Source organism: Heliangelus exortis, chromosome 1, assembly GCF_036169615.1.
Source record: "Heliangelus exortis chromosome 1, bHelExo1.hap1, whole genome shotgun sequence".
Taxonomy (NCBI): Eukaryota; Metazoa; Chordata; class Aves; order Apodiformes; family Trochilidae; genus Heliangelus; species Heliangelus exortis.
The window spans coordinates 167,364,363-167,379,766 of record NC_092422.1 but is presented as its reverse complement, the minus strand read 5'-3'; the positions used below and the strand labels follow the sequence as shown (position 1 = coordinate 167,379,766).

Here is a 15,404-nt window from a genome sequence, read left to right as displayed (position 1 = left end):
TGTGAAATAAACAGGTACAAAATGACTGACAATTCCCCAAGATGTAAAAATAAGCACATTTTAACCCCATGCTGCTTGAAGTGTTCCTGCACAGATCCTACAAACTATTGTCTTTACCTGATGCCGAAGAAATGCTTTAAAGATGAGGCCCTTTGGCTTCTTCTTTAAGCACATGCTACTGGAATTATAAGCTTATAAAGTAAGTGATGGCATTTTTTCTTTGAGCAAAGCCAAAGGAACAGCATTTGTACCATAATCACAGAACACTTCCCCTGTACTCTTCTTTGAACTTATTTCCCCAACAAGTACATACTGATTTTTTCATTTTTAGCCAGGAGTGCTGTTAAGATGATATTACAGTCTGTGTCTTTTTCACATCAAATTCACATAACTAAAACCAAACCAAAGCAAAACTGCTACTGAAAATACCTTAAACTGATTGTACAACTGGAAGTTCTTAGCTATTCTGATGACAGATAACACTAATCCTACCCATTCCGGAGAGATGAATAAACTGAAAAAATTCATTACATGTGTTGTATACATTGTACATAAAACTCATTTCTTCTCTTTATTGTATCCTCATATACTTCCATACAAGCTTTTAGCAGTGTGGTCTTCATACAACTACTGTAGTCTAGAACCACTCAGTATTTTTACCTTTTCTTACTCAGCATCCAAAATCCCACATAAATGTCCATGTCCCAGATAAAAAAATAAAAATTACTGGGTATCTGCCCGGGGTCTGTAACACTGGGGAAAATTAGGGGTAGAGGTGATTTGCAACTCATAGTTTGAGAAAAGCAATTGCAGGCTGAATGGCTAGGGCTGTAGTTAATGCTGCCAAACACTTCCCATTAGAAACCCTTCATTTCAGTCATTCAAAACTCTTCCAGAATTTAACTGTTGGGGCTGAAATTTTCCACGCCTGTTTTCCAAAAGAGTGTCAGCATAAATTGTCCAGTTGTTTCCAATAATAAAGTCAGCAGAAAATATATTATTTGCCAATCATACTATTTACCAGTGATTGCTACAACAGTTTTGTCAATAATTTCTGGCACTATGATGACTTCAGGCAAGGAAGTGAAATTTGGCATTGAACAGTCTTTGTGTGATGTGGATAAGCCTTTTGTTGTGCATCTCTGTGTGTGGAGGGGTATAATCCTCAAACATAGCCAACTTATACATAATTGAGAAAATATCTGATTGCATATGCTTAGTAGCAGTTGATAACTAGCATTTCCAATGATTCTGTCCGTGCTAAGCCTATTTTATTTCTGACCCCAGGACACAGGAGGCTAAGACAAGACTTTGCCTGAATTTACTCTTCCTGGATGCCCTGGCCCAGGAAGCTGAACAAGAAACCAAGGTGGAGGTGACACCAGGTGGCTGTGTGGATCAGACTGCTCCCTGCTGTCAGAAAGTGAAAGGCATTGCTCTCCTTTCAAGCTATTTTACCCAGTTCGCCTCCCAAAACCATTCCCCTATAAAGCCACCCCTGTGCAGCCACACATGGGGTCTCAGCTGCCCCCACCCCAATCCATCGGGATGCTGCATTTCTGCTGCAGGAATGTGGGGCTCTCACACCCACATCTGACATCAGGGAGGGCTGTAGTGTGAACTAACTGAGCCTGAAGAATGGTTGTCTATTGTTTTCTTACCCAATGTCCAAATTTTGTAGTTAAAGTTATTATTTATATTCCTCCTTGTCAGCATAATAACTGAAAAATGAGACTAATAATACTCTTTATTGCAGCAAAGGAGTACAGCAGTAAGTTCATTACTGCTTGCAAAACAGCTGGGTACACTAATGATGAACATGAAAGAAGTGGTCATAAGGAAACAAATAATTCTGCATTACAGCAGGTTTGTACAATGTGAAATGAATAAAGCATTGGATGCTCAGCAAACACCAGGATAAAATCAGATACTGAGTTCATTAATGGGCCATCTATATGAAGCATGTTTCCATGCCAGGTGTCTGACTTTAAAGATTTTCAGCAGAAGAGCTCCATCAAGGATAAAAAAATAGTGTATGTTCTCTTAATTAAAGAGTGATCACAATGCACAAGCCCAAAGGAAGCTAGTTAAAATTGCACAGATTAAAGCCATAAAAAACCAGAATTGTTTTACTGCTTGACTTTCAAAACTTTGTGTCCTTTTAACATTGTTTTTGATGCATAATGTTAACGCATGCAAATTATAACAAAATGCAGGATGACTAAAGTGAAAATTGACAAGCTTTAAGTGCTGATATGCTTTCCTAGGAGCATCATTTAGACCACATCATTTTACAAGATGTAAACATACTCCAAGCAACACTGAAACCTGATTTAATACCTAACAAAATATTCCTGAAACCTAGAAGAGACAAGAACAAGATCAACCTCAAAAGTCCTAGAGATAGAAGAGCTTTAATGTAAAGAAATGTAAACAAAATTCAGGATAACAGCAGCAACACGTTTTACATTTTTTCCTGACATCTCTCTGGGGGTTGATGTGATTTAGCACCAAAATACAATCCAATGTCAAACACTAAAAATCCTTCTTTGATGCAGTTTCACAAAGCAGTCCTCAGGTTTTTCATGAACACAGGGTGACAGCTGAAAAAAAAGGTCAGGCTAAAACTTTATTGGAGGCAGTCACTTTGGTTTAGAGTCACTCGACGGGTAAATAAGAAGACAAAGGTACCAGTCTGGGGATCATCCATACTATTCAATTTTTCCAGTGTCCCCCATCCCATCTCCACCCAACACCCTCCACCCCCATGTGCTGTCCCAGCAGTCTCTGTACCCCTGGGCATCCCCACCTGCCCCCCCTCCATGGCCCAGGGAACCCAAGGTGTACCTCAAGCTTCATCCCACTGCAACAGCATCTCTTAAATCTCTTAAGACACTTCCACACCAGAAAAGGAAATGCAAACCAGCTCTGAGGAAGGGCCATGAGGATGCCATGGGACATCTAGAAGAGATGAAAAGACAAGGGCTGTTTAGGGCAGCCATGAGCAGCCTGTAAGGGCCAAAGAGCCTCTCTGATCTCACTTCATTTAGCAATACAGGGGTAGCCCAAGGGACTTGTCCAGTCTGAGGCACCAGACTGCTCTGCTGAGGACTTCCTAGCTCCTCTTCTTCAGTTCATGCCTCTCACTGAGCAAGCTACTACCCTTGGAGTCCCCATTCCTCAGCTCACACCGTGCAAGTTTGAGTTTGTGATTAGGTTCAACAAGTGATTAGGGATACAAGCCCCAACAGTTTTCATCCTTTTTAGCACCACAGCCTTCAACAAAAAGGAGGTTTCTGGCAGCTTCCCCTCTGTCATGTATCCTTCATGATCAGGAGATTCCCAGGCACCAGGCACCCTGGCGTGCCTAGCCTTGAAGGGCCTGAACTTGGAACAGGGATTTGGAGCCCGTGCTTAATAAATTAATCCTGTGAATTACAATAAGAAGATTTCAAACACTCCTGCTAGACTGTTTTGAAAAAATTCCTTATCATACATTAGCATAAAATTATAAATAAGTTCAGTACTGTGTGAATGATATTTACGACTGCACTGGGTTCTGGACAGTGACTTACACATGTCATATACCCTTGTGCCACGTGCATTTTAAGCTGCATGTGCAAGATAACCTGTTTATCTCAAAAGCTGTGGTACACTTTGGACTTGCCAGTGAAGTTAAGAGCCATTTATAATCATGAGGAAAACTAAGCTACAGTGTGTTTTTTACTTTAATATAGCAAATTAGTACTAACCATTGCCTTACGCTTTGTCATCACTTGGATTTTTTTCCAGACTATCTGAAGAAATTTTGGATACTTGTGATGATGATTGATTTTAATGCATCAGTCATATATTTCTCTGCCTCTTCCAAATTATGCTTGCTGAAGAAACAGGAATGTACTGAGCAAGGAAAAGAACTTCTCAAAGTGAAAAGAAATGTACTCTCAATTTTGAAGGTGCGGTGAAAGAATATTTTCAGTTTATTAACACAATGACATATTTCTGATTATTTTCAAGTTAAACATATGCAATGAGATTCCAGTAAGATGGCTATATTTATTAAGTATAGCAGGTCACTGAGTAGACAGTATTACTGAATTGCCTGAGGTCCCAAAAATGTGCAGTCAGCCTTGATTACTGGTGGCCCAGTCTTGCAAGGTACTAAACAATTTCATATTTCATTTCAGTATTATCCAAGAATGTTTTGCATCCCTTAGGAATAAGCACATGAAAGAGCCTGCTCTAAATTAGCAGAGAAACAGCTTCAAGTGAAATTCTACACTTGTTTTCAATGAGAAAAGTTTTTTCCAACAGAACAGCTACACCAGCATAATAGTTGACCCACAGATTTTAGAATTTCCTTCAGTTTCTGAGAGACTCCCCATATGGAGATAGACTGACTTGTTGCATGTACACTGACCAGTTCTACTTTATGTCTGAAGTTTTTGTTCTGAGCACTTAAAAAATCACTGTAAAGGGTTTTATTCAATGTATACTATCCCTAAACAACCAATGTAACTTTATTACATACACATCTGTTGAAATATTGATCTGTGAAGACAAGAGAATTGTTGATCAGAGTCTGCAAGTAATCCACTAAACAAGAGATATGCTATCATAAAGTTCTTAGTAGAGCACTCGTCACTCTATAAAAGAGAATTCAATTACACTACACGTTAATATTACAAAATCATTCCTGTTTTCTCTTTCTTTTCCCCATTTTCACTTCTCTGCTCCAGCTGAAAAGTAATTTTGGTTTAGGAGTTTGTTCATGTACTTGGCCAGCAGGAGCTACGTGAGCTTCAGACCCTGAGTGATTGTCTTTGCCTCCTCCATCCTTCACCAGACAAACAGATTCAACACCTGACTGTGCTGAAACAGTGATGATCAGCACGGGGTCCCTCTCAGCTTCTGAGCCCAGCCAGCAGCCAGTGCTGGATCAACTCAGCAGAGTGAGATGGCACTTCCCAAAAAAGTTGCCACTGTTGCTAGAGGAGAAACCTTTGCATCAGGGTAGGTAAGCCAAATGCTTTTGTCAAAAACTTCATCAGGTTCAACAGAGCTGGACTTTATTAAAGCAAACGATAAAAGATGTCACTGGAGGGAAGGATGACCTTTCATTTATTCCTTCCACAAACAAGGCTTCTGAAATTCTTTGATCATTTGCATTGTTTGAAGCTCACATTCTTCAAATTAAAACTGGTTTTTGTGCTTTGCAGATATTTTTAAAATATAAACATACACAAATTTTTTCATTGTGAGCAGTCAGCATTTCAGCAGTCATATTCTGAGCCAGAAAAAGCAGGTTTTAGGACAGGTCTTACAGGTGTTAGGAACAATGCCTTGGTTCATTCTGGGTTACAACTAAACTGATTTTTTAAGAGATACATGGCCATTTTCTAATTTAAAAAATGTGTAAAAACACCCAAACCCACAAAACAAAAAACAACCTAAACCTTTTAATCCAAGTATTTTCTTTAGAGCTTGTTTGGCACAAACATTCAAACTATACATTTAGGGTTTTATATTTCTTTCTTACTATTTGTCTTAAGATTCTTCAGCAAATCCAGAATATCTGTTCACTCGAGGAACAAAAACTATAAGGTCACCGACGCTCTGTTTGCTTGTTGTTGGTTGCTGTTATTTTCAACTCAGTTATCAGAGAGTTAGAGAATATGAGAGGGTAAATTAAATGTCAAGTCTGACTCGCAAAAAGTAGACATGCTGTTTATTTTACTGCCCTGCTAGTTCACACAAGGTGAAGAATATATTTGGGCTGCAGGGGGAAAAAAAAAAAAAGAGGATTACTCCTGCAGCACTCATTCATAGAGTCTGCAAATCTACCATCTGCCATGAATAAAAGGTGGGATGAGCTGCAGCATTTCTCAAGCAGAGTAGGAAAAACAGCATTGCAATCTAATCATTGCAATCACTGTAATTACCCAGCTCTGTAGCTGCACCAGGGAAGTGGTCAATAAGTTCCTCTGGCTGCTGGAGAGCAGAGAGAGGGGACTCAGGGAGAGGAGGGAAGGACAGAACGGGAGAGGAGGGAAGGACAGAACGAGTTGCATCATCGCCTTTGCCTCCTGCTCGGGGCTGTACCTGCCCCACACCGTTATCAGGAACTCAGGGCTCGGATACCAAATGTTCCTCACCCAGGACTCACAGCTCCCACGGACACAGTCTGCTCTGCTCCAGTAGCCAAGACACGAATGAGAATGAGTTTGCTATGGATCTGGAGGTAATTGCCAGCACTCAGCTGCCATCCCCTGAATTTCTGTTACGATATAATGTGCAATTTCCCTTCCCTGGGATATCCTGGTCCGGATACTTTCAGAAGCCTTGTCTTTGCTGGAGTATGTGTGTGTAGTGTGCACCTTCACTCAGTCAGCAGACAGCTGTTTTCAGTGCTGCACTAATTATGTCAGAGCAAAACCCAACACGTTTACGCTTGTTCTTGTCAGCCAGTTTGAAGAAGTGGTTCTCTTTGAATGACTCTATCACCCAGTTTCTGATATTTTGCTGGGGACTACCTAATGATCAGCTCCTAAATTTCCCTGGAGTTTTGCATGTGGTGACTTGCAGGCAGTGCGAGTACAGTCCACACAGGGGCAGGGTATTGTTCACAACAGGCTGTATGTACCCAAATTGCAGAGTAAGCTACAATAGTATCAGTGCCTGATATCTATTCATACTCCACATGCCTGCGGTTACATGTGTTGACTTGCAGCCTGACTCACGGAATGATGCATTACATGTGCGATACAGTATCATATATAAGCATGGCACAACAGGAGTGGGAAGGATATATAAATATAAACATATATATAGGAACACATCCAAATTAATTTTACGTGAGCAACTGTATGGCACAGCTGCCCACCATGGCTTAGGAGTGGGCTTCTTGCCCCAGGAGGTCCTCTCAGTTGTGCAGTATTAAGACTGAAAATATATTTGTCCTAGGAACAAGGGAGTTGTCTTCTGCAGCTGAAGTAGTGAATTCAAAATTTGGGTCAGCAGTCAGCATAGACACATAAAAAATCAAAAATTGCAAAAGTCCTGAGTAAAGATAAAAGCCGCTACTGGCATCAGGGCAGTCTGACCACATTTCTCCCAGCCCTGGCTCTTGATCATACTTTGGCATTCTCCCACGCCACTCCATAATGTCATAGTTGACATTAAAAAACTCATTTTCATCACTTAACAGGGAAGAATTAACAGAAGAGAAACACAATGCCATTGCTATCTGCAGGGCTGAATATTCTCCTGCGAGAAGAGACGAAGTTTCTTGAGCCAGCCAAGACACCAGCAGCAGTTTTGCCTCCCCACTGAGCCCTGGCAAGCAGAGTCACTCTGGCACCGTCCTGAGTGGAGATGCAGCATTGCTCAACAGAAGAGTTTTACCATACAAACAGCATCATCTATGTGTCAGAAGGGGCAGGGGCTGGATGGGTGTGCAGGGACCACGATTTCAGAGTGTGGAGAGTGAAGGGGAAACGGTGAAGCTCCCTCTGACCTGCACAGGCCTGGTGGGGAAGGAGAGGGCTTGGTTTTGCTTTTTATGAGAGATGTGAAGGTAGGAAGATCAGATAAGTAGGAAAAGCAGATAACTCAGGAATTTCAGGAGTTAAATTGTCTTCAAAACTAGTTCTCCCACTGAGAAGAAAGGAGCATCTCCCACATGGCTCAGCTGTTGGCCTCAGCAGTGCAGCTGCAGTCGGGCTTCACCTCCACCAGGGATTTTACCACCTATACCTCCTCAAGCTCAGTGTAACTTTAAATTAACAGCTGTATGTACACAGCCCCCTTTCTTCCACAAGTGACATTTCTACCAGACATCTTGCAAATCCGCTTCTATAAAAAACTTTTCTCGAGCAAGGTGCATGCAGGAACCAAAGAGTAACCTTGAGAGAATGTGGCAACCATTCAGGAGATTTGAAGCACCCAAAGGATTTCTAAAAACTGTACAAATCCAAGGGAATACATCTGTTCTCCTGAAGATGTGGAGCTCTGCCCCTGCCTTTTGCAGGCCATAAACCAGGATATGATCTCAGCAAAAGATATAGATAAGTAAATGCTGTAACCAAGGTAGAGTGTTCCTGTTTTAGGGAGAGAAAAAACAGAAAACCAAAAAAGCACACACACAAAAAAAAAAAAAACAAACCAAAAAAAAACCCCCCTACCAGTTAAAGCTACTGAAATGCATTTGTTTACAAGGAAGATTTCTGTGTATGCTCTTGTTCTATTATCTACATAAAGCCACCTTTTATGCTGTCTGCTGACAGCATTTGATGTGGTTTTCCTCCTGTGCTTATTTTTAGTTGCCATAGGAACTTTCTTATTTCCTGTCAGCTGATGCCATTATTTAATACTATTAATTGTACAAAAGGGTGTTGATTCTGGTACTCTAGATAGTGCAAAACAGCTTTAGGAAAGCAGAACACACATTTCAGTTTACTTGGTCTTTTATTCATTTATTCCTATCAATATTTAATTCCCAAAGCCAGATACTGTAATAACAGTTGTTACCACATCAGTGGAATGCAGAGAAGATCCTCTCCAGTCTTTTCTTCTTGTTTGGTCTAAGTTTCCCTCCCACTACCATAAATATAGTAATTTGAAATAGTATCTTTTGTCTGTTTCGTTTGCAGTTGCATTCTTCCTCACTCCCCACACATCCTATTCTGCTTTGGTTTATTTTTTAGAAGAAAAATTAAAATCTGCTGTTGAAATGAATGGGAGTGAAAAGAGTATTTTCCAGCTTATGAAGAAATATAGTCTGGAAAAATATTGGGATCTGTGTGGGGTTTCTTTTTGGTAAAGCCCAGTTCTTCTTTTACATATAATAAGCTATTTTGCAAGATTTTGTTGTGTCACCACAAAGCAACAAGGAATGATCAGAACTGACCAAGTCAGTTCTCTAGCTTAAACTGATGCTTCTTTTAATGACATCAGCTTTAAAACTTCCATAGTTTAACCCATGAACTGATCACATATTTGGAGAAAAGACCTGATCGATGTATAAATATGCATTTGAATTACGATTTTATGGAATATCAATGCAAGCTTATTCCTGTCTTCTCTGGAAGAAATTAGGAACACAGCAGTAAAGTACACAAATTCAAATCCTGCTGTACAAACATATTCCTTTTTCCATTTCACATCACTGCTCTTTTTAAGGAAAACAGATAACTTGTAATAAAGATACCAGCAAATAAACTCACATTTTTAACTTTAGAAAATAATTACACTGTCGTGACAAATTATGTGAACTTCATCTAAGATTTTCTTCAAAGCATCCCAAAAACAACTTGAATCTCCTCACCGGTTTCAAGGGCCGCAGGATTAGTCCCACTGAACAGGATAACAGGAGTATTAATGAGCTTGCTTGTGTGCTAGGAGGATAATATTCTGCTTGGGAATGTTCCCAAAGCATATGGTGTGTGCTCTTGCTGAGACAAGCACAGTCAAGTGTTTTAGTTCATATAACTCAATAGGCATCTGAGGCAAATGATTTTCAGCTTGATCCTGGAATTTACCCACAGAGGGTCTCGAGTACTGTGTCCAGTTCTGGGTCCCTCAATTTAGGAAGGAGGTTGAGGTCCTGGAGCAGGTCCAAAGGAGGGCAACCAGGCTGGTGAAGGGACTCGAGCACAGATCCTATGAGGAGAGGCTGAGGGAGCTGGGGCTGTTCAGCCTGGAGAAGAGGAGGCTCAGAGGAGACCTCATCACTCTCTACAACTCCCTGAAAGGAGGGTGTAGCCAGGGGGGGGTTGGTCTCTTTTCCCAGGCAGCTCTCAGCAAGACAAGAGGGCACGGTCTCAAGTTGTGCCGGGGGAGGTTTAGGTTGGATATTAGAAAGAATTTCTTTACTGAGTGGGTGATCAGACATTGGAATGGGCTGCCCGGAGAAGTAGTGAATTCTCCATCCCTGGAGATATTTAAAAAGAGACTGGATGTGGCACTCAGTGCCATGGTCTGGTAACTGCAGCAGTAGTGGATCAAGGGTTGGACTTGATGATCTCTGAGGTCCCTTCCAACCCAGCCAATTCTATGATTCTGCAGAAGTTCTTTCCAGACACTCCAGCCCAGCACTACCATCAGCAGAACCATCATCACCCCAACTTGGTTCAATGAAGGGAACTCATCCTAGAAGAAGCTGTCCTGCAAACAATGATGCTGATTTTGTCTAGGCCCCACTAAGTTAAGCTAGAATATTTTTTCAACAGCACAAGTTTTCCTTGTTTTGCTTTGCTTGTGCACACAGCTTTTGTTTTCCCTATTACAGTGTCTTTACCTCAACCCATGAGTTTTCTCACTTTTCCAGTTTTCTTCCCTACCTCACAAGGAGGGGAGTAAGTGAAAGGCTGTGTGGGTCTTATGTAATTTAACAGAATATAACACAATATAATACTAACATCATATACAAACAAGTGACACAAAGTGCTGCTACTTTAATTATTTTAATTATTTTAGCAAAAGCAAAATGTATTACACATCTGTCTTTTCACCTGAACAGGAAGAACTGAAGGTTTTAGGAACAGAATACTTATTCTTTCAACCAGTTTGTTCTCTTAGAAATGTTTCTTAAACTATGGCACCTGCTCAGAGAAGTAACAGCTTAGACAAGTAAATCATCTGCCACTGAAATGGACATTGGGTTTCCATTCCCCTTCCATAGGACTGACTGGATCAGCCAGCAAGGGGAGGAGGGCTGGGTGGTTGTGGGACCTCTGTGCAGGCTGTGTCCCATGGGGCAGTCTGGTGCCCCTTGGGTCAGGAGATTCCAGGACCACCTGAGACAGGGATCACCAATGTTGGGGGTACCCACCCCAGCCACATCCCCCTAGGAAAGAGGGAAGGAAAGCAGGACAAAACCAGGTTCACTGTGTGACAACAGTGGCAGAAAAGTGAGGGGGAGACCGAGCCCCAAATAGTTTGTGAAGTTAAAAGCCATAAAGACCAAAGTCACCAGTAGAAACAAAACTGGAGTATTGATTTTCCTCCCTTTTGCCTCTCTGCAGTGGAGATGGGAAAGGACTGAACTGTTGCCTGCCTTGCCATGGGGCTTGGGAGTGTGTTTGCTTTCTCAACTGAGCAAATGCTGGCCCAGCAGCATCTTTGTAAGATTCAACAAAGGATGAAGTGAGTTATGAGAACCACATCACCAAGGCTGAGACACTAATAACATTCTGGGGACATCTGAGGATAGTGTTGTACTCAGCAGAGCACAAGAATCAACATCATCCTCTCTAAGTTATACAAATGAGAGAAGGTTATTTAGTGTCCATCTGTTTTTTGTTCAGGAGGTAGTAAATAATTGCTCCCCAAATATCCACCAAAGGCTTTCGATTGCTCTGAGCTGCCAGACAAGTGGATTTTTCCTAGCCTACAGCTGCCACCTTCCATATCATCTGAGACCAAAATGAGGCATTCCCACTTTTTATACCTCTTTCATCAAGGCAGTGTGATTGCTTGTTTATAGAACATGGATACTGCTACATCTCAGGGAGTGAAAAATGAATAGGCACTATCCAGCAGAGGGAGCACAATAACATACAAACCCCTCAGCTCTAAGGTGAAGAACTTTTTCATGTTAAATCCACAGTATCTGGCACTCTGAGTTTACTCTTCTAGCGTGTGGGGTGGGAAAGACAGACTTAAAATCAAAAGTAAAGAGATTGGAGAGAGGGTTATCAAACAAATACAAGGAACAAAATAATTTATTTCCTCTTATTTTCATCCATAGTAAAGAAGATATAATTTAACTTCTGGACAAATTAAGGTTTAATAAGAAGAGATCAAGGATGATCTTAGAGTAATAACATTTATTTTAAAATGCTGATCTTAATTTAAATAGAACTGGCTGCTTGGGATGAAAGACTCAAGTGCTGCTTTCAGTTTGACTGGGCACTTCCTCTTGTTAATGAAATCATGTATCACAGAAATAACAGATATGCCCATTCATTTGGTTTATGTGTAATTTTTAGAGTTCAATATGACAGAAATCTTACTAGATATGTTCTCTCTCCTGTGACTGTTACATGTTCTAATCTAATCACCCTCAAATAATTATGAATTAAAAAAAGAAAGAAGAGCTAATACCTATTTTATAAGAAATGTTCATAAGCCAGAGAAAGAAATCATCGCATTTTGATGGGACTTACATGAACTAGAGTAATTAAAGGAACAATGTAATAGTTTCAAATTGTTGCCATCTTAAATGCAAACATTTCTCAGGGAGCATTTCATTAATATATTTATACAAGATTTTTTTAATTAGGACATCTAAATTCTAAGCTCTGCCACTGACTGTTATTTGACCTTTGGCAATTCACAGTCTTTCTAAAAGAGTTTCTGTTATCTTTGTAATGAAAATCATATTGATTTCACAGCTGGGTAGAGTGTAACAGCAGCTTTGCCTGCTGGTAGGAAGTGGTTGAAATAAAAACATAATTTTAAAAGGAAAGAGAGAAGAAAGAACTGGATGTTCTGATCAGAAATGCTAACTACAGCTAACTCAAGGTGGAATATATTCAGCTTAACTCTTACACTTTAACTCCTCTTTCCAGAGAAAAAGCCAAGCACCATGAAGACTGATTAGTCTATTTTCTGTGAAACAAACTGATTTTCTTTCTCCACACACTGCCAGTAAGATTAAAAACTGAAACAAAACATCCATACTGCTAAATGTTGGAGATGCTCCCACCCAGCAGACTGTTCACTTTGTTGTAAAATATCCTGAGGAAATGAGGTTGATGCAGGCTCATTATCCATTCACTCGACTATTACCCCACTTTCCATGGTATTTTTTCAAACTCTTGGAAAATTTCAACCAAATCTAACAATACAGTGGAAATCTTAGAGATAATAAAGACTTTTGACCACCAGTTTCAACTGAGATTGGTTAAAGTTTTATGGACACATGTGCTAGTCCCACATATGACCAGTCATACTAAAAATAACTCCAAAAGTAGACTGAAAGCAAGGCATTGCTAGAGGTTTCTTATCCCCACTATAGACACAGCATCTTTACCCTGACAAGAGAAGCTGATCTACAGAAAGTAAAGCTGTCATTGTGGGAAAAGGTCTAAAGAATTATTTCTTAAGGATACTGAAACTCAAACTCCTTAGCTTATATACTTGTGTATTCCACAGCATTTCCAGAATATCTTACTTCATTGCTAAAACATAAATCCATTTATTTTTAAATAATTCTAGACTACTGATGTCTTAAGGTTACAGGGTCACAAAAAACTTGTTAAATTATTTTAGAATTATGATGACTTCACTAAGGTTATTAAAATTGTAGTCTAAAACTGCCTAGCCTCAAAAATGTCTTATTAAAAGTTTCTTTCTGTTTAACACTGAGCCATTTTGGTGATCCTCTATAGATATATAAATCAATACATTAATTTTTAGAAGGTTTTGTCTTGTTCCTAGTTAACAAATACAAATACCTTTTGCTAGGTGAAGACAGTCCTTCATTACCTCACAACAACCAACAAAATGCCTAGTACAGGCAGACTTCTTAAAAGCCCAGATCATTTTCATGTCCATGATGGCCACTGTCAACACCTGCTGTGTGGTATGAACAGGTCTGGATGACTAGAAAACAAATAATTAACCCCAGCCAAATCATTAAAAATAATTAACACGCATGCATTCCCAGACAAGCAGATAAACCTATGAGTGACACCTCATGATGTGAGAATGTACAGTGTCTGTGAGATGAACCCTGTGTGAGAAGAAGCTTACAAGAATACCTGAAAAAGTCTGGGACTCACTAGGTTCCATCAGCCATACACAAAGTCCTCCAGAACTGTTGGAGCCAGGTGGAAAAAAAATCCCAAGCTGAAGGAAACTCTGAAATCCACAAACTTCATAAAATTTATGAAGTCCTGAATGCTCCTGAGGTGAGTGTGCATTGTGATCACAGGCAGAGTGAAAAACCAACCAGAACCCAAACCATCTGATGTTTGAGTTTTTTTCTCCATAAAGATTGTATTTTAGGCAGCTAACAGAGAATCAGTTCTCTACATTAAGCAAGATCAGGACTGGCACTGCATTGCCCCATTGCTGGGAATAAGAACAGCACCAGTGCAGTTCACTAAGATTGTCTTACAGAGCTTTGCACCAGAGTGACTGGGTTTGCAGCAGCACAGGATTCCATCTGTGATACATCTGGGCAAAACCACAGCAAAATCCAACCTAGAGTTTTGGGAAAGGCCTATACTGGCTTTTGAAATTTGTCATTTTAATGTTCATACCTTTAGGAATTACCGCTATGAAAAAAATACATCGCACATGAGATTACACATATTTGGTTTTAAATTTTAGTCATTTTAAACATCCAGTCTAAGAGTTATTAGTCTCAGACTCAAGACTTAATTAAAATTTAAAGTCTTTAACTATGGAGAATTAAGTAATTTAATCCAATATTCTTTAAAATTTGCCTTTTATTTTTGTAAGTCTCATTAAAGTTCATGCAAATATGCATCAGCTATAATCAGTCTGAGTAGCAGTATATTAAAGCAGTATTTTTAAAACACAGGCTTATGTTACTATATAGTAAACCTAAGGAGAGTCTTGGGGTTTCGGAATTAAGCCCACGAATGTGCTGCAGAAGTCTTCCTACATAGCTCCATCACTGAAGGCACACGTGTGGGGTAGGTTAATCACCATCCCCAGTGTCTGTACAGTGCTGACACAACTGTCTATGTCAGGGGGGGTGTGAGGTGGTGATGCCAAACCTGACCCACTCTGAGAGCTGCTGAAGTTCCCTTCAAGATGTACTGCATGCCTCCCACTGTGCAGCTGCAAGGATTAGTGCTGGGGTGCTGTGCCCTTGAGAGCGATGACACCCACAGCTCTGGGGGACACAGCACCCCACCAGTACCCTACATCCCTTTACATCCCAGCTCCACGCTTCCCAAAGTGCTCAGGTTCTGCTCTTCCCAGGGCTCTGTGCCAGTTTCATCCATTGGGTATCGCAGTGATTCTCCCCTCTATCACAGCACTAGCAGTATTTTGTCTTGCAGAAGAGATATGACATGTCCCAGAAGCTTAAAGGAAATTAATATTAAAAACAGAACATTCTGAATTCCAGTAGGTATAGCAACAGTCATTTAAAAATCTCTGCTATTTAGGAATGTCTGTTTATAAGTTGTCAAGGTATAAATTCAACTTTTACAGGTTTTCAGGTCTTGATTACCTGCTAGGATATATTATGGCTATACATTCCAGAGAAACATAAATATTTTTTGTGGTAAAAAATACTCTTACCATAAAGCTCTTGCGTATGACTTTTTTTTTCCTGAATGCAAAAATTCACATGACTCTGCATTTTAAAACAAAGTTTGGGGAAAACAAACAAACAAACCAACAAAAAAACCTCCAAACAG

The 15,404-nt window shown here is 40.2% G+C and overlaps 1 protein-coding gene across 1 annotated transcript in view; it reads right to left on the bottom strand.

Moving 5' to 3' along the window:
• Positions 1 to 2,395: 2,395 nt before the first annotated feature.
• Positions 2,396 to 15,404, bottom strand: part of LOC139794639 (uncharacterized) — a 39,409-nt gene continuing 26,400 nt past the window's right edge. Inside the window, exons 4-5 of the mRNA XM_071740524.1 lie at positions 2,848 to 2,961; positions 2,396 to 2,603 (exon numbers count right to left, since the gene is read on the bottom strand). Coding sequence (XP_071596625.1) covers positions 2,529 to 2,603; positions 2,848 to 2,961 — 189 coding nt within the window. The 3' untranslated portion in view covers positions 2,396 to 2,528. The remainder of the gene's footprint in view (positions 2,604 to 2,847; positions 2,962 to 15,404) is intronic.